We start from the raw sequence: 23259 nt of genomic DNA on the forward strand, positions 1-23259 counted from the left end.
GTAGCTTATGTAACTAATTTGAAGCAACTAATATTCATATATGTAATTACATATAAAATTTCAATGAATAACTGCAGTCGTCTAGTTGAACAATTCAAATTGGTAGCATAATCTGGATTTCTTTTTCCAGAAATATATTGCAACTTTATTTTTCTTCCTACCAATCCCATTATGTTAGGAGAGAAAAAGGCACAATTTACCCCTCCTCAGTTGAATAATAGCAATATTTTATGGCCTCTTTCCCATGGAGTCTTCTTTTTTTTTGTTAGATTGACATGTATCTCTCAAAATATGTCTGCTAATCTGTCTTCCAGAGCCTGCTTATGGGCCTCTAATATTACAAATATAGCAGAGCAGTGTTTGGAGCAAATATGTATAGTCTTGCAAAAAAAAAAGAGGGGGGGAGGGAAGAAAGGTATGTTTGATGCATTTAAATAGTAACGGTACCATGGCCAAGAACAACAGCAGGCTTGTCCATCTGTCCATCATGAAACTGAGTTGTACCTACTAGTTATCAACAGGAGGTGGCCATGTGGGCATCACACTAAAATAGAAATTCTGTCACTCGGAAGACAAGGTGAGGAGGGAAAAAAAGGATTAACTATTTCAGAATCAATTTCTGGGTTAGAATGATGAATACAAAGAATTGCTCCATGTTTCTTATTCACAGACTATAAAATTTTTATTCATTCTTTTACTCATTCATTAAAGATCTTCTGGGTGCTTTTTAAAATTTTTTAATGATTATTTATTTTGGAGAGAGAGGGACAGAGCACAAGCAGGGGACGGGCAGAGAAAGAGGGAGACACAGAATCTGAAGCAGGCTCCAGGCTCTGAGCTGTCAGCACAGAGCCAGATGTGGGGCTCAAACTCACGAGCTATGAGGTCATGACCTGAGCCAAAGTCAGACACTCAACCGACTGAGCCACCCAGGCACCTTCTGGGTACTTTTCAGAAGCCAGACACTGTGCTATCCATTATGGATCCAGAGAATAATTTCCTGAGTTACCTGGCTGGCTCAGTCAGTATAGCATGTGAGTCTTGATCTTAGGGTCATGAGTTTGAGCCCCACGTTGGGTGTAGAGATTATTTTTTTTTAAAAAGAATAATTTCCTTCTTTAAGGAATTCTGTTCCATGAAAGAGACAGAGAAGTAAACAAAAAATTATAATACAGAAAGAAGACAGCCAACGTATATACAATATACAGTGGGAACCCAAAGAAAGAAGTAATTAGCTATGCAAAAACATGCCAACTTTACAAATTTGTGATTCATCTTTGCACAGGAACCTTGTGAATCTCTGTAATATTTCAGTGCTGTTATATGTGCTATATAAGAGAGGTCAACCAAAGAAGTAGAATAAAAAAATGTAAGAATTAACAGATAGGTCTTGATCAACTGTTTGCCTTAGGGTGGAAGAAAAAGTGTTATTGCCTTTACTTGCATTTATTGCAGTCCTTTTTTCCTTAAGTATGTATGTATCCTTAATTTTTATATGATTTTTAATCTTATTAACTCTGTCTAAATATGTCATTTTCTATTTTCTATAAGTAAGTTTGAGAGTGTGACCACTGGACAACAGATAGATACAGATATGGATACGGATGTAGATCTAGATACATTTTTAGATGTACAGGTAAATGCAGAAATAGCATCTTGGCTTCTGGAAATACGAATTATGATATAATTCTTAAATTTTACAGTAAAGCATTTTCTTTAAGGCAGTTTCCTAACAGAAGAGTGAATATAAGGCATCGCATTTATTGGCATTTAGCAAAATTAAAATGTTAAGGCAAATAAATCTTCAGTGTGCTTTAAGACCTACTATAAAGACCTCCTTTCAATTGCAGAAATGAATAAGGAGTGAATTGAGGCACTCACATTTAAGCTAAAGTAGAAAGTCTCAGTAAACTGTCAGCTTGAAAGTCCAATTTGAGGGGCGCCTGGATAGCTCAGTCGGTTAAGTGTCCGACTTCGGCTCAGGTCATGATCTTGTGGTTCACGAGTTCGAGCCCCGTGTTGGGCTCTGTGCTGACAGCTCGGAGCCTGGAGCCTGCTTCCGATTCTGTGTCTCCCTCTCTCTCTGACCCTCCCCCCATTCATGCTCTTTCTCTCTCTGGAAACATAAAATTCACATCAGTTTCACATCAGGTGAAATTTGTTACTCCTCTCTGAGGCAATTTTTGGTGCTAGACCATTTACCCATTGGTTATCTCTGGCATTGGCATTTCTCTTTGTTGTCCCTGAAGCCATGTACCTCCTACAGCTACATGCATAAAAATACTGTCGTTCCTTTCCATGACCCTGCCCCCCAGTTACAGAAGCTAAAGGCACATTCTGGAAATACAGCATGAGGCATTAGCACCAGGTACTAGCACCAGGCTTACCCAGAGTCTGGGTCCGCCTTAAAGAACCCACTCCAAAGAGTAACAACCATCACTCTCCGTGCCTCTGTCCTGATGTCCTGTCCTGGTGGCCACCAAACTGAAATGCCCTATCCCCTGACAAACTCAAAAGAACATAGTCACATTGTTACTAATACACATCAATCAATCTGACAAACACAAAAGTTTTAAATTTTATCTCTCGACTTTTATCTCAATTTTAGACACATAATCAGCCTTTTTTACATGCCAAAATTTCATTTGTACATTACATGTATATAATGAAAACCCCAGTGCCCATATAGAGGTATTTGTTTAATGGTTTTATTCTGTCTGTCAATTCTGTATAAGTAATTCTCGGTCACTGCTCTTGATGTGTTTCTCTTACTATGAAACCAAGCACAGCTTCACAGGTAATTTTGTTTACTGAATATTCTGTACTGATGGTGGTGGTGTGGGTGATGTTGCAGCTTCTCAGCTCTACTTTAAAAAGTGTAGAAGTGTTTGGGGCGCCCGGGTGGCTCAGTTAAATATCTGACTGTTGATCTCAGCTCAGGTCATGACCTCAAGGCTTGTGAGTTCAAGCCCTGCACTGCGCTCTGTGCTAATGGTATGGAATCTGCATGGGATTCTGTCTCTTCTTCTCTCTGCCCCTCCCCTGCTTATGCTCTCTCTCACTCTCTGTCAAAACAAATAAATAAACTCAAGAAATATTTTTAAACAAAATAAATAAAATAAAATAAAACACAAAGTGTACAAGTGCTGCCCTATGAATGGACACGTTTTTGCCAAGATCTGTGCTATTTCCTATGACTTTTGTCATAGATTTCTAATCATCATAGTTTTTTTCATTCTTTACATCTGTTAAAACTTTCCCAAAAGTGGGATTAAAAAATAAAGAGAAAGACGTTCTTACAAAATGAGTTGAGTGATGACTCAAGCCTAAGGAGTTTGACTTATAAATGCCATAGAGAAAGGCAATTATTCATTTACGGTCTAAGGCCTGCAAGCTGCTTGACATCAAATGGAAGTCAATCGAAGCATCAAGTAGTAGAAGTGAAAAAAAAGGTGGATGTTACTGTGAATGAAATGGTTTCTTTCTGATGGTGGAAGTTGTGATGTCTTTTCTAGATTATCAGATAGCCAATATTTATAAAAGAGAGATAAATATTAAATGAGCAACAGGGAAAAGGGCTAGGTAATACTCAACTTACAAGTGCATCATGGGTCCACAACTCCAGGAACATGCCAATTGTTTACCTTTGAGAAATTATTTTCCCTTAAACCACTGTTGTACATGGCAGCAATGTTTTGCTCTTAGCTCACACGAGCCAAAATAAACTACAATGTAGTTGAAGTACAATGTGGCCGGAATAATTCTACCTCAAATACACTCAGGCATTTGTAACACAATTCTGAATCACAATTTGTGAACAACCATAAAACCACCATTTCAACAGCATATACATACTACTTCTCAGGTACTGTGCCAATACACTCCTTACCTTGGTCTGTGAAATAATTACTGTTATTCTCTTTTACAGACAGATGAGCAAACAGGCCTAAAAGACTAATTTTCCCCAGATATGTGTATGTTAATAACATTATATAACTGCATGAAAGAAAATGTCCTTTAAACTGGCTATTCCCCAGTGTTCATAGTTTAGGCACAACTGTAATCCCCACTCAGCGGATAACTTCTGGATGTACAATCCCCTGTAACACACTCATAGAAGCAGGGGTTCCTATTAGTGACCAGCCACACAATGCAATGCATTTACAGCCTTCAGGAACCTTATGTAGATTTAGATACATTATTGGGCCATTTTTAAGCATCTTGTTAAATCTTTAGATCCTATGTTTAATAACCCTTTTAATCTTCTTAAAATACGCAGCCAAAGATCAAAGCTGCTGTTTCAAGTTCCACATTGTATATCTTCCATTTTAGTTTGTACTTATGCAGCATTTTACTTTTTGTTCATAGCTAGGAATAAACTTTCCTTCATGAAGGAGTAAAATTTGCACTTAAAGAAAACAGCATTAATTTTCAATAAACATTCACTAAGTAACCACCTTTTCCAAAGTTAAAGGCTAGGTCTGAAGAGGGCAAAAAAAGTGGATGAGACCTGGTCTGTGCTTACCAGGGGCTTAAAACCTAATTCTGGAGATAGAGATATAGGAATGAGGGTTAAAATTTGAAGGGAAGCCCCATGGTCCCTCTCCAAGGAACACCTGACAGCATTTTGCTTACTTCTCTAAGGAGCAAGCTCTGGGCATGTCACAATATGAGGAAGGGGCTTAAAACAATAATCCTCTAAAATAAATGTTAAAGATTCTGCTTATAGCAATAACTCTTCAGGTAGAACGACACAGGGGAAAGGGAGCAGCTTCAGAAGTGACTTGAATATGCATGAGGATGTGCTTTTACTAACTGCATAGCCCCCACTCACCGAATCTACCCCAGAATCACTGCTATAGGGAGGATCCAGACGCAGAAGGAGAGGATGAGATGGGAGGTCTTGAGATGGGAAAAGATTGAGAACCATAATGTCTAACATGCTGCAGTTTTTCAGGTACAGCTCCCAATGTGTATATTCATTTTTCTATCATCCTTATTTAATATTGAACAAATAATATTTTACACAAAAGTCCAGATCGAGAGGGACTTAATTCGAGTAGGTGATTACCTTCATCACTCATAAAGAGGCTGTATCTTCAGAAGGTGGCCTGAATCACTGCACAGTTGAGCTGCTTAAAAGAAGTCTGTGATAAAAACAAGTATGGAGATGGTTATCTAAAGCAAATGATTTTAACTTATTAAAAACGAACATTTTGGGAATATTCTCACAACTACACTTTACACTCCCTAAAAACCTAGAGAATTAGCCTAATTCTCTTCTAACACATAAAATACTACAGGTATCTACTCTCTGCAGGAAACTGTTTTCTTCTTTACTATACTGAAATAAAATTCTCACTGCCTCCTAAATCCTGGTCCTTATTTTTATTATCTACTCTCACACTTCACATCTACCTGTAAGATGCATGCCTAACCAGTTGATATCTCTATCCTGTCTTCTGCTTATATGCAACCTTTTTTCAACACTCCCATTTATGGTTTTATGCGTATCTGCCAAATTGGTGGTAGATGGCATTTTTCTTTTCAGTTTAGCTCTGTGTTTCCTAATTTTAGGTCAAGTATTTTAATGATTTTACAACACATAACTTATTGTAAAAATTTGTTATAAAAAAGCATTTTTAAAAAAATTTTTTTAACATTTATTCATTTTTGAGAGTGAGAGAGACAAGAGCATGAGCAAGGGAGGGGCAGAGAGAGAGGGAGACACAGAATCCGAAGCAGGCTACAGGCTCCGAGCTGTCAGCACAGGGCCCCACGTGGGGCTTGAACTCACAGACTGCAAGATCATGACCTGAGCTGAAGTCAGATGCTTAACCGACTGAGCCACCCAGGCACCCCAAAAAAGCATTTTTTAATGAAAAGGAAAAGCTAATTTTACCATGTAGACATCACTATTAAAATGTGGTCATTTTTTCTGTCACTCCTTTTTTTTTTTAAGTTTTTTAATTTACTTTGAGAGAGATTGAAACAGCACAAAGTCGGGGGGGTGGGGAGGGCAGTGCAGAGAGAAAGGGAGAGAGAGAATCCCAAACAGACTCCACACTGCCACCATAGAGCTCAGTGCCAGGCTCAAACCCACGAAGCCATGAAATCATGAGATCATGACCTGAGTCAAAACCAAGAGTTGGATGCTTAACCTACTGAGCTACCCAGGCCCGCCTGTCAGTCATTTTTCTATATATGTTTTGTAACTTTTTATTTTGAAATAATTTTAGACTTACAGAAAAGTTCCAAAAACAGTATAGACAGTTCTTGTATACCCTTCACCCAGCTTCTCCTACTGTTAACATCTTCCATTACAACAGAATAATTATCAAAATCTTCTATGCATATTTTGACAAGATTGAGATCATACTTTTTGTTCAATCCTTCTTATATTTCATGATAGCATAAGCATTTCTAACATTTAAAAATTTTCAAAAAAATAAAAACTATTATTTTATTGTCCAAGTAATGTCCTATTTCATCAATGCATATTTTACTTAACTATTTCCATGTTGTTGGACAATTAGATTACTTGGTAATTTCTTCTTTCATTAAAAAAATCCTTATCAACACAGGTTATAATTTTTTAAAATATCTACCAATTTTATAGGTCAAAAAATGGTCTTGGGGCACCTGGGTGGCTCAGTCGGTTAAGCATCCAAAGTCGGTTAAGCATCCAATTCTTGATTTCAGCTCAGGTCATGATCTCATGGTTGGTGAGATGGAGCTTCATGTCAGGTTCTCATGTCAGGTTCTGCGCTGACAGCACGGAGCCTGCTTGGGTTTTCCCTCTCCCTCTCTCTCTGCCTCTCCTATGCTCATGGTCTCTCTCTCTCTCTCTCTCTCTCTCTCTCTCAAAATAAAAAACTTAAAAAAGAAATGGTCTCTCATTTGAAGTGCTTTTTTTTGTTACTATTGAAAGTGAACATTTTAAATGTTTGCTAGTTATTTTTATTTCATCTTTTGGAAATTATTTAGGTTCTTTTTGTCTATGTACTTACAGATGTCTGAATATATTACTTACAAATTTGTGTAAAGCTTGCATATTAAGAATATTAAGCTTTGACTCAAAGATTACAAATATTTTTACTGTTTAATAATTGCATTTTAATTATTTGTTTTGTATTCATTTTGGTAATCCCAAACAATTTTGCTAATTGAAAACAAAATGTCCCTTTTATAGCAATACTTTGTAAACTGAGATCCACCAACTATTAAGCATCTTGAAGATATGACTCTTGGGAATTATGGGAATTTATTTCCTTAAAAAAATATTCATATATTATTCAAATTTGACAAACACTGAAATAGGTATAATGGTCAAAAGAGAAATCCCAGGTTATAATAAGACGTCATGTCATACAAAATAAAAAGTTCATGAAAGGATCAACTTGCATTTCACATTCTTTAGGGTTGATTATATTATACTATTTTAATGTCTTAAAAATATCCAGAACTGGGGTGCCTGGGTGGCTCAGTCGGTTGAGTGACCAACTTCAGCTCAGGTCATGATCTCACGGTTCACGGGTTCAAGTCTCGCGTCGGGCTCTGTGCTGACGCTTGCTTTGGATTCTGTGTCTCCCTCTCTGCTCCTCCCCTGGTCACACTCTGTCTCTCTCTCTCTCAAAAATAAAGACTTTAAAAAAAATTCAAAAAAACTATTCAGAACTAAACTGTAAATTAAAAACTAATTTCTTTTTTATTACCACAAACTAAAAATCAGAAAGCTATATTACACTTCAGCAACACCAAATTGCTTAAGAGCCCCCAAATAGCCTGTGCTTTTGTACATCTCCCGCCTCTACCCTTGCTGTTCTCTTTGCTTGTACTCTCTACCATCCCTCCCCTTCCACCCAGTGGGAAACTCCTGGGCCTCACTGCCATTCCCTCTACCATGCCACTCCTTCCTCCCCATTGTCTTAACTATTGCATCTCCTAACTTCTGTAACTCCTCTCTGTTTGCTTTTGCTGTCACATATTAAATTTGCCTTTATAGCTGTCCTTCTTCCCCGATTGTCAGTAATCTAAGAATAGGAGAGTCAGCTCAGCCATCACTGTAGCCCCAGTGCCTAACAAAGTTCCTGATGTATAATAGGAGCCCCATTAGTGTTTATAAAATGAATCAAATTATCCATATAAGGTAACAGTCTTCTGGGAGAGTTGTAAGAAACTCAACTCTGTGTCTCGATTATACTGATAAATGCTACTGCAAGTTCATCTACCAACTGTGCTATCAGTTCTGTCTCATATGGTCCACAGTTTCTCTTTGGCACTGTCACAATTGATTTCTATTCAGTGACAGTGACTCAAGCAGAAAAGAACACCTTTCCTCAGGCAGATGAGAATCACTCATTTTCCCCCTCTAATGGTTTATGTTGAATAATTTCAAACTTACAGAAGAGTTGCAAGCATAAAACAAAGAACTGTTGCATACTCCTCAACCAGATTCACCAATTGTTATCATTTTGACATATTTGATGTCTTTCTCATTACACACACACACACACATAATGTATAACATAATGTGTAACATTATAACATCGTAATGCATAACATCAAGAATCAAATCTCAGTTTATCTGTCACTGGTCATATTAACTTTGATGACCCAATAAGGTAGTGTCAGCCAGATTTCTCCTTTATAGACTACCATTTCTCACTTTGCAATTAATAACTAATCTCTGGAGAGGTATTTTGATAATATATGTCATTCGTCTTCAGGCTTTTATCACCCATTGATTATTCTCCTGAATCAATTCTTTCCACAACAGTTCCAAAATGGTGATGAAAATGAACTAGCCAGGAAAAGCAATGGAAAGAGTATTTCAGGCCAAAAAATAGCAAGTGTGAATACTCTAAAAAGGGTTAGTGAGTTGGCAGAACTAAATGGAAATCAGTGGGACTGGAATATATTGAGGGAAGAAAAAAAATGCTTAAATGAGAAAGGACAGGCAGATTATGTAAATCTTTGTGCACCAAGGGAAGGAATTTGGATTATAATTGTGATGCTTTTAAGTGGGAAACCACATGATTTTCATTTTTAAAAGATTACTCTGGCAAAGTGAAAACAGGTATTCAAACAAAAATAGGTACACAAACATTCATAACACAATTATTCATCATAGTCAAAAGTGGAAACAACCTAAATGTCCATCAACAGATGAATGGATAAACAACATGTGGTATATCCATGCAAGGGAATACTACTCAGCCATAAAAAATGAAGCACCAATACATGGATGAACCTTGAAAACATTATGCCAAGAGAAAGAAGCCAGGCATAAAAGGTCACAAAAGTACAACTCCATTTATATGAAATGTCTGGAATGGGCAAATTCATAGAGACAGAAAGTAGACCAGTGGTTTTCAGAGGCTGAAGGAAGGAGAATGGGAAGTGACTGATCAATGGATGAGGATCCTTTTTGAAAATGAACTGGAATTACTGATGGTTGCGATACATTGTGAATGTACAAAAAGCCACTTAATTACACACTTTTAAAATTGTTAAGATGATGAATTTTATGTTACGTGAATTTGACCTCCAAAAGGAAAAAGCCCACACTTTGGACAATAAATTGGTTTGTAGGGGAGGAAGCTAGTTACTGCAGAGGGAGTCCATAACTGCTCTAGAGCAATGACAGCAGAGGCAGAGAAAATGGGAAAGATCAACTGCATATTTGGGAAGTAAAATTTACAGGATTTGCTGACATCTGTAACTGAGGGGGACAGAGAGGTCTAGAAGTATTCAGAAGCTTCAGATTTGGAGGATGAACATGTTTTAAGAAATGAAGAGTTCAACTTCAGACATGTTAGCCATGAGATGCCTCAACCCAATCTGGACTATCCTATGTTACAAAAATTTCACTTTCTGGGGTGCCTGGGTGGCTCAGTCAGTTAAGTGTCTGTCAACAGCCCAGGTCATGATGTCACAGTTGATGAGTCTGAGCCCCTCATCAGGTTCTGCACTGGTAGTGTGGAGCCTGTTTGGGATTTTCTCTCTCTCCCTCTCTCTCTCTCTGTCCCTTCCTACTTGTACTCTCTCTCTCTAAAAATAAATTTTAAAAATTTCACTTTGTAGTATATTACTTTAACTTTTCTAGACTTGTTTCCTCATCTATAAAACAGGAATACTAATGGTATTTACCTCAGATGGTTGTTCTTAGAATTAATTTAGGTAATTGATAGAAAGCTCTTACCACAATTTCTAACACATAATAAATCTTCAATCACTGTTTGAGATTACTCTTATTATAATCTTTGTCCTGATTATTATACTTATTCTATATGCTGCCTATCTGTTCCTCCTTCCAGCACCTACAGATGCTTGGCTGGTTGTGAGCAGTCTCAGACCCTCCCAATCTGCTCTGTCTTGTTCCATCTGAGTCCACAACTGGCCATTATTGGAGACGTATTGACAGAGGGACCTGACTGACTGAAAGTAATATTCAGATCCCTTAGACAGGCAAGTACCTTTCTATGGTGGAGAAGGCACACTGGGCTCAAATAATGGCATAACAATTTCCTTATTAAAAGCATCCAACTCATTTTCTTCTACTTTTATACTTCCTTAGCATCTTCCTGTCCTTAATATTTTTTTCCAAGCTTTCTTCCCATGGGGAAAATATGTGCTAACAAACTGACATGAATATTCTAGTCTACTTGGCAGTTAATTTCTTCATAGAGACCTGTAAATTGATGTTCTTCTGGCTTATAATCAGACTCATAGGTTTAGTTACAAGGAATCAATATGCCTGAGCCTCTTAACCTCTGCGTGACCATATAATAACCCAGAGGTTATTAACCTGAAAGCTGTGTCAGACTCTAGGTGATGATAGTCACTATGACGCACATACTATAACACTAGGCTGAAATAGTCATCCAGATATAAAAATACAATATTTCACAGAGTAGTGGTAAGCATTAAATGAGTTAATATATATATTAAAGTGCCCTGGCACGTTAGGCTCTCAATAAACATTAGTTTATGTTTTTAATTTTAAATGCAATATATTACATATATTTTTATATGCAAACCATATGCAATCCAGTAGGAAGAAAAATCCAAGTTTGAAAAATTTACAGATGAACTGAAATGAAACCAATTTTTTTCCCTACTTCATCCCAATCTATCCTTAACCCTCCCTTTTCTAGTTTCCTTTTTAGTGTTTTCTCATTTCTGTAACTACTTATGCAGTTGGCTGTCTTCATAGTTTATCACTCAGCAATGCTTGGAGGATTAATGCCAATAAAAGTGGTATCTGAAAATAACCTTATATATTCTGAGGAATAATTTACTCACAAGCTCTGTTATCTTGGGCAAGTCACTAAGCCTAAATACGTGACTGTGTCTCATCAGTCAGTAACTGTGCCTCATCAGCCCATCCTATAAAGTCTCTTAGTGTTCTTTCCATGTCTAATATTCATAAACTATATTCACTACTGAATCCTTAGCACTTAAGCACAAAGTAGGTGTTATTGACATTTATGTTGATGATTGTATGGATAGATGTTAGGGCTATATTTTGTTCAAAAATCTGATAAATAAGCCCATTTTTTACAATAAAGTAGATGGAAACCAGTCACTAGTTATCCATAAAAGTTTAAAGTTCTTGTAGAAAGAAAAATGATTGACAAAAAGTCCATTGACTGATGGTAAAGAACAACTCTCATGTAGGTTTTCAATATGCCAATCTCAACGCCATTATGATGGGTGAGTGAACAAGTGGGTGGATTGATGGATCAATAAACAAAATCCTTTATACAAAAAATATACTTTAAAAATATACTTTTTTTTAAAGCATGAATTTCCCAGCCAGCAATTTTTTCATTGGGGCTTTTTTCCCCATGTCAGAATACCAGAAAGCCTTGCTCGCAATAACTATCCCTCTGGAGTTTCTGTCACGTTTAAGAAATGATGACACCATTCAATACTGATTATAATAACAGGATGTAAGTGGAGCTTCCGTTTATGGCTCTTTGATTTTGTAGTGGCATATTTACTTTCTAGAAATGATCTTTAGCTCTCTATCTCACCTGTTCCATATTTGTGACTGTGAAATAATTATAAATGATAACCTTCCCACCTCTTTTGCCTTTGTTAACAAACAATTTAAAGAATATGGGGGATCGGGGCCCCTGGTTGGCTCAGTCGGTTAAGCGGCTGACTTTGGCTCAGGTCATGATCTTGTGGTTCAGTCTGTGAGTTCGAACCCTGCATCGGGCTGACAGCTTAGAGCCTGGAGCCTGTTTCAGATTCTTTGTTTCCCTCTATCTCTGCCCCTCCCCCGCTCATGCTCTCTCTCTCTCTCTCTCTGTCTCTCAAAAATAAATAAACGTTAAAAAAATTTTTTAAGAATTTGGGGGATTTTTAAAAATTCAATTTAAATCTATTACTGCTGGTATATAACAAAAAAAACAGGACAACAGTTTGAAAATTAACAAATCAGTTCAAGAATGAGAAAACAATCTTACAGAAGTTTCGTTGTCTTTTCTAATAAAACCCACATGTTTCCAGAAAAAGTATTAGAACTATATTTCTGTTTTGTTTTTTCTTTTATCCATAATCACTGTAGCCTAAATGAAATTATATTTTCTAGACTTCAGTTCCCCTCAGTTCAATTTAGTTCAATTTAACAAACATTATAGACTCCCTGCTGGGGCCAGCCACTATGCCAGGTTATTAGGAGTCAAAGATTAATAGGACATATTTTCTAACTCATGAAGTTCATAGCTTAATTAGTACGTTATTTTTTGTTTGTTTTTCAAAGCCTCTGTTCCATTCCAATTTCAACCAGAATTGCTCTGCTTTTACCAGTTGTATGTTTTGGAGGTTGACTTAAGATATTACTGTTTTGAGACATTTAAAAAGTCACTGATCTAGAGGCAGCAACAGACATTTAAATAAATATAATGCAGTGTTCTACAAGTAACAACGGTGTTTTCTCAGCCTGGGTTCCCCAGAATACAGGACCTAAGACAAAGGAGTATGATCCAGAGGATAAGAGTTAAGAAAGAGGGAACAAAGCAGAAAAAGAAGGAGTCAAAAAAAGATTCATTATTGAGTTGACTAGCTGTATAGATGGCTGGATACTCATCCTTAAAGAACACCTCCTGGGGGAAAAAAGCTGAAATCGTCTGTCCATTACTCTGCTCCTCACTAATCAAGAGTGTTCCCTCAGGGCATTACGCCCCATCACTCCTGGGTTGCACATGCATGAGACGCGGCAAAATCCCAGAGGTGTCCCCTGCTACTTCGCTATCCAGTAAAGAAGCCATGGGGATGTGGGGCGGGAAACAGTGAGAGGTAAAAGTGCACAGGCCTGAGGCAAGGTACTGTCAGGCCGTACCTGCATGAAGATGGACAGCATTTTCACAGATATTGTCACAGCAGTCATGGGTTGGAGTAAGAAGGCCAAGAGAATTTGAATGGGGCACAAGAAGCATCTGAACAAGTATATAAACAGAAGTAGAGCAGAGTAGAGAATAATTAATTCTGCTGGAAGGAGAAGGGCCAGGAAAAGTTTCACAAACAATTCCTCAGAAAAGTTCTTCAAATGGCAAAAGGGGGTAGGTATTTCAAACAGAAAGAACAATATATATATGTATGTATATAATGTATGTATATGTATATATGTATATGTATATATATGTATATGTATGTATATATAATGTATATATGTATACAATATTTCTTTAGAAGTAACAACAGCAAGACAATTGTACAAGAACCTCAAGTAATAGTAAGAGCGCTGTCAAATTTACTCCTGAACTATAAAAACGTGCTATCTAAAATTTTTAGTACTTGATAAAATGTAACACAAATCTTCAAATCACTTTGCCAAAGATCAAGCATGTTGGTTACGGAGACATATCAGTTATTTTCCGTTGGAGATTTCAGACTGCTGCCAAGAAACTAGCACATTGAACTAAAACCAACAGAAGTGGGTATTCAAAATGGGCACAGTTTACTACCCTTTGTCATCTATGAGCATGGCACTTGCACATTGTTGAGTTGCTATTCCACTCAGAGAAAAGGAAACGTTCATATATAAATCCTGCCTTAATACTACTGGTTAGCTACTTTTTAAAAAGAAAAGAATTAAAGATCATATTCAGAAAATCCCCAAACTTTCATATAGAATTACAGGACGTGAGCTATATATAATTTTTCTTGTTATGATCAACAATTTTGTGATATTTTGATGGAGGTCCTGAGACCTCAATATTGAGTCAGTATCATAAAACCAACACTGTCTAATCTGAGAAAAATATTCATGTGGAATCAAACTCATCCAAAGGGAAGGAAAGTGCAGACTGATCTTGGTCACACATTCCCCCCCCCAAAAAAAATCAACAAAATATAAAATAACTCCCCCTCCTCCTCCTCCCTCCCCCCTTTATTTCTCCTCCTCCTCCTCCTCCTCCTCCTCCTCCTCCTTCTTCTTCTATTATTCTTATTATTATTACTATTATTCATTGTAACTATTATTATTAAATAAAATTCATAAACTCACTGACAGAGATTCAAGATTACTGAAAGGATCAGGAACTCACTATATAAACATTAAGTGTTTACCAACAATCTGCCAGTTCAGACAACAGTACCCACCACAGATAGATGTGCAGACACTGACTTGCTCACAAGAGCAGCTATCTACTGAAAAGAAGTCTTACAAACACAACACCATAGGGAAATAAGACTGTATTATTCTTAAAGTGTTAAATGAACTGTACAGAGTCTTAGAAACTAGCAATAAATAAATAGTTCCTGACAAGTATTAATTGTCTGACTCAGACAAGAGTAATACAAAATAGTAATGAGTAGTCAAGGAAAAGAAAGCAGAACTGGAACAGGGTTTTTAAATGATGGACAAAATTTGAATTAGAAAAGAACAGAACCATTTAAGTGCTAGGAACTACATAAGCCAAAGCATAAGCTGGAAACACATACAGGTCGTGGGAGTTGGCTGGGTCACAAAAAAGATAGCACTGACTTTCATGGTCAGTTAGCACCAAGCACTGGGTATGATAATGTTGGACAGTTAAGTTAGGGGCACTGAGTATTATATGGAGAAGTCTGAATCTGATCTAGTGAGCAGTAGGGAGTGACTGGATGTAATAAAGGAGAAATAAATGGTCAATATACAGATGAAGACACCTACAAGAATCATAGTAAGTCTCAAGTTTGAGGGGAAACCTGTGAGGAAAATGCTAAAGCTTTGATGGATGTGAGAGAGGAACCAATATATCAGTAACTTATAGCAAACAGAAGAGATAGGGAGTGATTTCCAGATAGCATGCAATTCAAATGAGATTCTGAGGATCTGTGCTACAGGGAGCAGGAGAGAATGAATAACACCCACTCTAGGAAGCCCCATGGGAAACTGTCCTTGTGGAACAATCAGGTTTCTGAAACAGCAAGGAAATAATAGAGGAAACATTCTATGGACTGAGGAGTTGGAGAAGTTGGTCATGGGATCTAATGAAAATTAAATGAGTAATTTAGATAAAGTGCATAACACATAAATGATTTAATGACACATTCAGGGCCAGTGTTAAACCTCACCCCCACAATCTTACAGGGAAGGGAATCTTATTACTCTTAAAACTACTACCTCATTGCATTACCATCCATACTTCTACTGAGTGGCTTGCTTGATCAGGCCACTTCAAATCAAAGTACTTTCGTAGACATTTAACCCCTTATCCCAAAACATCCTTTCAAATATAACAAAATTATTCATGATTATTTATGATATAACTTCAGAAAAGTTGTCAATCCCTGAATTCATCCATGCTTAGTACTTTGTATAGTGCCTAGCATAAAGTAGGTGCTTAGTGACTACACATTCAAATGTTTATTACATGAAATCAAAAGCACAAGTGAAAAAAGAAAAGCTAGATACATTGGATGTCATCTAAATTTACTTTTTTGTGCTGCAAATGATACAATCAAGAAAGTGAAAAGACATTGTATGTCAGCTACACTCAATTTTTAAAGAAGAATGTGAAAAGACAACTCACAGAATGGGAGAAAATATTTGCAAATTATATATCTGATAAAGGACTTGTATCCAGGATATATAAAGAACTTTACAACTCAATAATAAAAAGACAGTCCAATTAAAAAATGGACAATGACTTGAATAGATATTTATCCAAGAAGATATGCATATGGCCAGTAAGCACATGAAAAGATATTCAACATCATTAATCATTACGGAAATGTAAATCAAAAATACAATGAGGGGTGCCTGGGTGTCTCAGTTGGTTAAGCGTCCAACTCTTAGTTTCAGCTCAGGTCATGATCTCATGGCTCCTGAATGAAAGCCCCACGTTGGGCTGGGCACTGCCAGTGCAGAGACTGCTTGGGATTCTCTCTCTCCTTCTCTCTCTGTCCTCACTCTCTATCTCTCTTAAAATAAATAAACTTTAAAAAAAAAAAAACTACATCTTCGGTGGCTATAATAAAAAAGACAGTAACAAAGAGCTAGTGAGGATATGGAGAAATTGGAACCCTTAGACATTGCTGATAAGAATGTAAAATGAGGGGCACCTATCTGGCTCACTCAGTAGAGCGTGGGACTCTTGATCTCAGGATTGTGAGCTCAAGCCCCAACTGGACATGGAGCTTACTTAAAAAAAAAAATTATAAAATGGTGCAGCCATTTTGGAAAACATTTTGAAAGTCCTCAAACAGATAAATATAGAGTTACCATGTGACCCAGCAATTCTATTCCTAGGTATGTACCCAAGAAAAATGAAAATATATATCCAGAGAAAAACTTTTACACATGTGCTTATAGAAGGATTATTCATAATAGCCCAAAAGTAGAAACACCCAAATGTCCATCAATTGATGAATGGATAAACAAAATGTGGCATGTTCCCATGCAATGTAATATTATTTGGCCACAAAAATTCTGAAATGTCCAGAACATGCAAATCCATAGAAATAGTAAATAAGTGGTAGGATTGGGGTATTTGAGGGAAAGGGGAGTGACTATTAATGGGATTGAGGTTTCTTTGAGAGGGGACAAAATGTTCTAAGATTAGATTGTGATGAGATGCCTGGATGGCTCAGTCATTTAAGCATCAGACTCTTGATTGTGCTCAGGTCACGATCTCACAGTTCATGGGTTCAAGCCACATCAGGCTCTATGCTGACAGTGCAGAGCCTGCTTGGGATTCTCTGTCTTTGTCTCTGTCTCTGTCTCTGTCTCTCTCTCTGGACATCCCCCCACCACTCACTGTATATCTCAAAATAAATAAATAAACATTTAAAGAAAAGAAAAGAAAAGAAAAGAAAAGAAAAGAAAAGAAAAGAAAGGAAAAGAAGATTGTGATGATGGCTGCACAATCCTATGAATACACTAAAAACAAAATTGGGGGCACCTGGGTGGCTCAGTCAGTTGAGAGACCAACTTCAACTCAGGTCATGACCTCACAATTTATAAATTCAAGCCCCGAGTTAGGCTCACTGTTGTTAACACAGTGACGACTTCAGATTTTCTGTCTGCCTCTCTCACTGCCCCTCCCCTACTCTCTCTCTTTCAAAAATAGATAAAATATAAATAAATAAATAAATAAATAAATAAATAAATAAATAAATAAATAAAATAATAAATAAAAACAAAACTGGACACTAAAATGGGTTATGGTGTGGTATATGAATTAAATCTTGAAAAAGAGGTTTTATGAAAATAAAGTTTTAAAATTTTTGGCTGGTTTCTATTTGTCTCAACAAAGTTTTATCTATGATGGATTTTGTCCTCTACCTTCCTATGGCCCAAGACTGAGCAAATGCCTCCAGGGATGGAAGTAATACCAATTTCTGCTCACTTAAACAGATTAGTCCCTCAAAATCTTTTTATCACCTACTATGAATCACTTACTATATTGACAAATGGGCGTACCTCTTATTTATATTGCTAACTTAGTTACATCTAAGATGTATACTTTCAGTGACCAAAACCTAAACCAGGTTGATAATTAGTTATATACTCAATTCTATTTAGCTACACCTAATGAAACAATTCTAATAGGGTTAAAAATCACCTCTGATTGGTGCGCCTGGGGGGCTCAGTCAGTTAAGCATCCAATTTCGGCTTAGGTCATGATTTCACAGGTTGTGGGTTAGAGCCCCGCATTGGGCTCTGCTCTGACAGCTTGGAACCTAGAGCCTGCTTCAGTTTCTGTGTCTCCTTCTCTCTCTGCCCCTACCCCCGCTTGGTCGCTGGCTCGCTCTCTCTCTCTCTCTCTCTCAAAAATAAACGTTAAAAAAAATCAGCTCTGACTAAAACTACTTGAAGACTCCTATACACCTGTCCATGGGCTAATTCGACACTCTGCTAGCTATTTGATTGTGGCTTCTGGCAGCAAGCAAGACGTCAGTCTATATTTTCATGGATCACTTTTCACTGAAATCTTTTCTCTGCATGATCGAAATTTCCTATCATAATGTGTTCTTTGTAACATGTGAAAAAGTGGAGAAATCAATTATGTGTAATTAGACATGGAGTCTCACAGTATACTATTAGAGTTTATTATTAGTAAATTTCTTGACAATAGAAAAGGCAAGAATAGAAATATTACAATGAAGCTATGGTAGGGTAATTTATTCAAATTACTCTTATCTTAAAAGAAATTACTTTACCCTGCTTAATTTTTTTCCTCAATAGTATTTAATGCAAATTGGCATACTTTACATGCATTTGTCATTTTATTTTATTGTCTTTCTTCTCCCAGGAATATTTGTAAATAGTACAAGAACACTGATTGTTTTTTTTACTACCATATCTTCAGCACCTATAACATACAACATTTTAGGGCTCAATATTCCCATATTGTAGGTGATCAATAAATATTTAATTAATTTATCACTTAGAAAGCATTGAAGAGTCCTATGATCCTTGGCTAAATAAAATTAAAAACAGAACATCAAATGCTTTTAAATTTTTACTATTTTATATCACACAATCCCTCCAATTTCCTGCAGACCCCAACTTTACTATGTGCAGAACAAGATTTGGCATTTTCCACACAATGAACACAAATGTTTGGGATTATCGTTTACTGTCATATTATGGTTATTTTAAATTTATTGCTTATTATTGTTGTAATTTACCATGAAGCAATGCCTATGATCTGATTCACATACAGGTTATTTCTTATCAAAAACCACATTAATGTAAGATTTTTCACGATAACAAATATAATTTTAGGATTTTTAAGTAAAATTTTGATTAATATCATCCTTGTAGGTAGTCATATTAGACTCTAGTATTTCCGATTTTTATTATCCATCTTTTCTTCCTTCTTTGCCCTACTCCTATTGTCATCCCTCTACAGAAAATGTTTTCAATTCTTAAACATAAAAATAAATCCAAAAATTATAGCACCATTTTCTGCCTAATCTGGTTTTTTTTATTATTTATAAAACAGATTTTTAAAGTAATTGCTAAGATAATATTGTAATTTTTATCCTTCTAATCTTTATGAAAGTTTCCCTTAATCTTCCCCTTTTGCCAACTCAGGATCTGTGTCCTCCCACACAGTATCTTCCTCTATTAAATAAGTGACACCATTCACTTCGCTTAATTGTCTATTTTTTGCTGCTGCACTTTGTTCTATCTATCATGACATCAAAGTGGTCTTCAGGACATCCGGATGGCCAACAGGCACATGAAAAGATGCTCAACGTCGCTCCTCATCAGGGAAATACAAATCAAAACCACACTCACATATCACCTCACGCCAGTCAGAGTGGCCAAAATGAACAAATCAAGAGACTATAGATGCTGGCGAGGATGTGGAGAAATGGGAACCCTCTTGCACTTTTGGTGGGAATGCAAATTGGTGCAGCCACTCTGGAAAACAGTGTGGAGGTTCCTCAAAAAATTAAAAATAGACCTACCCTATGACCCAGCAATAGCACTGCTAGAAATTTACCCAAGGGATACAGGAGTACTGATGCATAGGGGCACTTGTACCCCAATGTTTATAGCAGCACTCTCAACAATAGCCAACTTATGGAAAGAGCCTAAATGTCCATCAACGGATGAATGGATAAAAAAATTGTGGTTTATATACACAATGGAGTACTACGTGGCAATGAGAAAGAATGAAATATGGCCCTTTGTAGCAACATGGATGGAACTGGAGAGTGTTATGCTAAGTGAAATAAGCCATACAGAGAAAGACAGATACCATATGGTTTCACTTTTATGTGGATCCTGAAAAACTTAACAGAAACCCATGGGGGAGGGGAAGGGGAAAAAAAAAAAAAGAGGTTAGAGTGGAAGAGAGCCAAAGCATAAGAGACTCTTAAAAACTGAGAACAAACTTAGGGTTGATGGGGGGTGGGAGGGAGAGGAGGGTGGGTGATGGGTATTGAGGAGGGCACCTTTTGGGATGAGCACTGGGTGTTGTATGGAAACCAATTTGACAATAAACTTCATATATTGAAAAAAATAAAAATAAAAATAAATAAATAAAAAAAATAATAAAAGCCATCTGAATCCAAAAAAAACAAAACAAAACAAAACAAAGTGGTCTTCAATATGTGAAACAACTCAAAAAATAGTTCACAGTTAAACATCATGAAGTTTTTCCAAATATACTGGTATCTCACATTTTAAAATTTTTGTCTGTTTTGAGATTATATTGTTTGGGTTCCTTTCCACTACTAAAACGTCTGTCATTTTTTTCTCTTTTGTAGATAATAATTAGGTTTTGTGGAATTTAAAATGTAGATCACATATATCTTAATATCATTAAGATAGTATAGTTTAGCATAGTATAGTTTTATATAAGAACATTTTATAAAAGTATGCAAATAGATTAATCCTTGTTTGGGTGGGAAAATAAAAGGAATCTGGATGTAAATAAAGCTTCACAGTAAAATTTCAGGGATAGTTTTCTGGGAGATGTAAGTTAAGCATTTGCTGAGGTTAACAATACAGAACCAATTGCCTTATCAACTGATTAACATTGAAAGCAAGTATATAGTGATGATAAGTGTAGATGAGTATTTTTTAAATGAATAGATGTGGCACACCTGAACAAAAAGGGCCTTATTCAGAAACCAGTCTGTAACAAAGAAGTATTTTATCTGTTCTATGCAGTCTGAACTCCAAAAACCTGAATGAAATGTTCTACCCTGTCAGTCCAGTTTAGATACTTTAATACTATTTAGAAAAATTATTTTTATATAATACTTTAAATGATAGTCATAAAGATTAGTTGAGAATAATTAAAGAAATGTGGTAAGATAAATTGTGGGGTGGGGGACACCTGGCTGGCTCAGTCAGTTGAATGTCTGACTCTTGATTTCAGTTTAGGTCATGATCTCATGGTTCGTGAGTTTGAGCCCTGTATTGGGCTCTGTACTGACAGTGCAGAACCTGCTTGGGATCTTCTCTCTCCCTCTCTCTCTGCCCATTCCCTGCTCATGCTCTCTCTCCCTCAAAATAAATAAACTTAAACAAAATTGTGTGTGTGTGTATATATATATATATATATATGTATATGAGCATTTATATATATATATATATATATACATATATATATATATATATATATATATAAATTTAAAAGAAAAGTTTGATTGGGAAATATTCAGATAAGTAATAGAGAACATAAGGCAAAAATCTGAATTATACTGCTCAAATTTAAAATCTGTACCCTACAGTATACAGAAGAAGAAAAAAGACTGGTTTATTTTTTAAAATTTTTTAACGTTTATTTATTTTTAAGAGAGAGAGAGACAGAGTGTGAGCAGAGGAGGGGCAGAGAGAGAGGGAGACACAGGATCCGAAGCAGGCTCCAGGCTCTGAGCTGTCAGCATAGAGCCCTTGAACTCATGAGCCATGAGATCACGACCTGAGCCGAAGTCAGATGCTTAACTGACTGAGCCACCCAAGCGCCCCAAAAAAGACTGGTTTATTACCCATGTCTCTACATATTTAAATTTTTTTAATGTTTGTTTATTTTTGAGAGAGATAGAGACAGAGTATGAGCAGGACAGGGGCAGAGAGAAAGAGGGAGACACAGAATCCGAAGCAGGCTCCAGACTCCAAGCTGTCAGCACAGAGCCCGACATAGGGCTTGAACCCACAAACTATGTGATCATGACCTGAGCCAAAGTCAGACACTCAGGCCAGCCAGGCGCCCCTCTATGTATTTAAATGGTATAAAGTTATAGTAAAAGATTATGGCCATCAAAGATATCAAACATATTTTCACCTCATACATCAGAATACTATCTAAATACATGCTGGCTCCTTGTTACAAGTTGTAACATGCTAATTGAGAATCTTGAACCAGGAGCAACATGAAAAGTATTGTGATCTACTAACACTAAAACCAAAGTTACTGATGGCCTCTGCAAAAAAAATTAGAGCTATTTCTCCTTTGTGTAGAATTAGTTTCAAATTAGGCATTCTAATTTTATGCTGAAGTGATCCACTCAGGTTGGGGAAGAGCAAATTTGATTTTCAAGCATCAATGGGCATTTGCAAAAACTTATCAGTTTGGCTATGAGGATTTTATGAATGGATCACCTTCCTCTCACAATAACCCCAGATGGAATATCAGTATCTGAAACTGACCCGGAACCATTAATTTTGAGAATGAGAGAACAAATAATTAAAAATTATTTATAAATTGTTGCCCATTACAAATATTTACCTGAAATCTCTACCCCAGGTTAAATCTTAATGAGGTCACCTATCCATCATCATCGCTAAGCCAGACCATTTTCCTAGACCATAACTAGTAAGGGAATCTTTCCATCTATTTCCATCTGAAAGTCTCACATTAAATTATGCTAAACAACAAGCATTCACATTATTGAAATGATGCAAAACACTGATTAGTTCATCCTCAAAATGTTTAACAAGATCTCAGCAGGAGATTAAGGGAAGTCTAAAGAGAACAATCAAGCTCATGCTAAACAGGAAAATTCACCTAGTCTTACAAAATTGTCATTAATGCACAAAGTTACAAGAGCAATAACTATGGCCAATGCCATACCTTCATGTACAGGAACAAAACTCAGAACTAAAATTTATATGAGTGCTTTATAGAAATGGGATCATTCTGTAAATGGTGCAGCTTTATGTTAATGTTTGCCATAACGAGGTCCAGCACTTTTCCTATTAGAACTTGGCAGAACTATCCTTCCAGATGGTCATAGTCATTTCCATTTTTACTACACACATTTCTTTCTCCTTCACTCAAGGCAGTAGAG

General features: G+C 36.5%; 1 protein-coding gene across 9 annotated transcripts in view; it reads right to left on the reverse strand.

Moving 5' to 3' along the window:
• SLC44A5 (solute carrier family 44 member 5) overlaps positions 1-23259 on the reverse strand; it is a 368679-nt gene that overhangs the window by 309610 nt on the left and 35810 nt on the right. For 8 of the 9 annotated variants that reach the window (XM_042997591.1, XM_042997590.1, XM_042997595.1 and 5 more), the window contains one exon: positions 5072-5147. The exons of the other annotated variant lie outside the window; for it this stretch is intronic. In XM_042997591.1, the coding sequence (XP_042853525.1) occupies positions 5072-5077 (6 nt within the window). In that variant the 5' untranslated portion in view covers positions 5078-5147. Of the gene's footprint in view, positions 1-5071; positions 5148-23259 lie in introns of those variants that run through there. 9 annotated transcript variants of the gene reach the window in all.

The sequence above is a fragment of the Panthera tigris genome, chromosome C1 (assembly GCF_018350195.1).
Source record: "Panthera tigris isolate Pti1 chromosome C1, P.tigris_Pti1_mat1.1, whole genome shotgun sequence".
Classification (NCBI taxonomy): domain Eukaryota; kingdom Metazoa; phylum Chordata; class Mammalia; order Carnivora; family Felidae; genus Panthera; species Panthera tigris.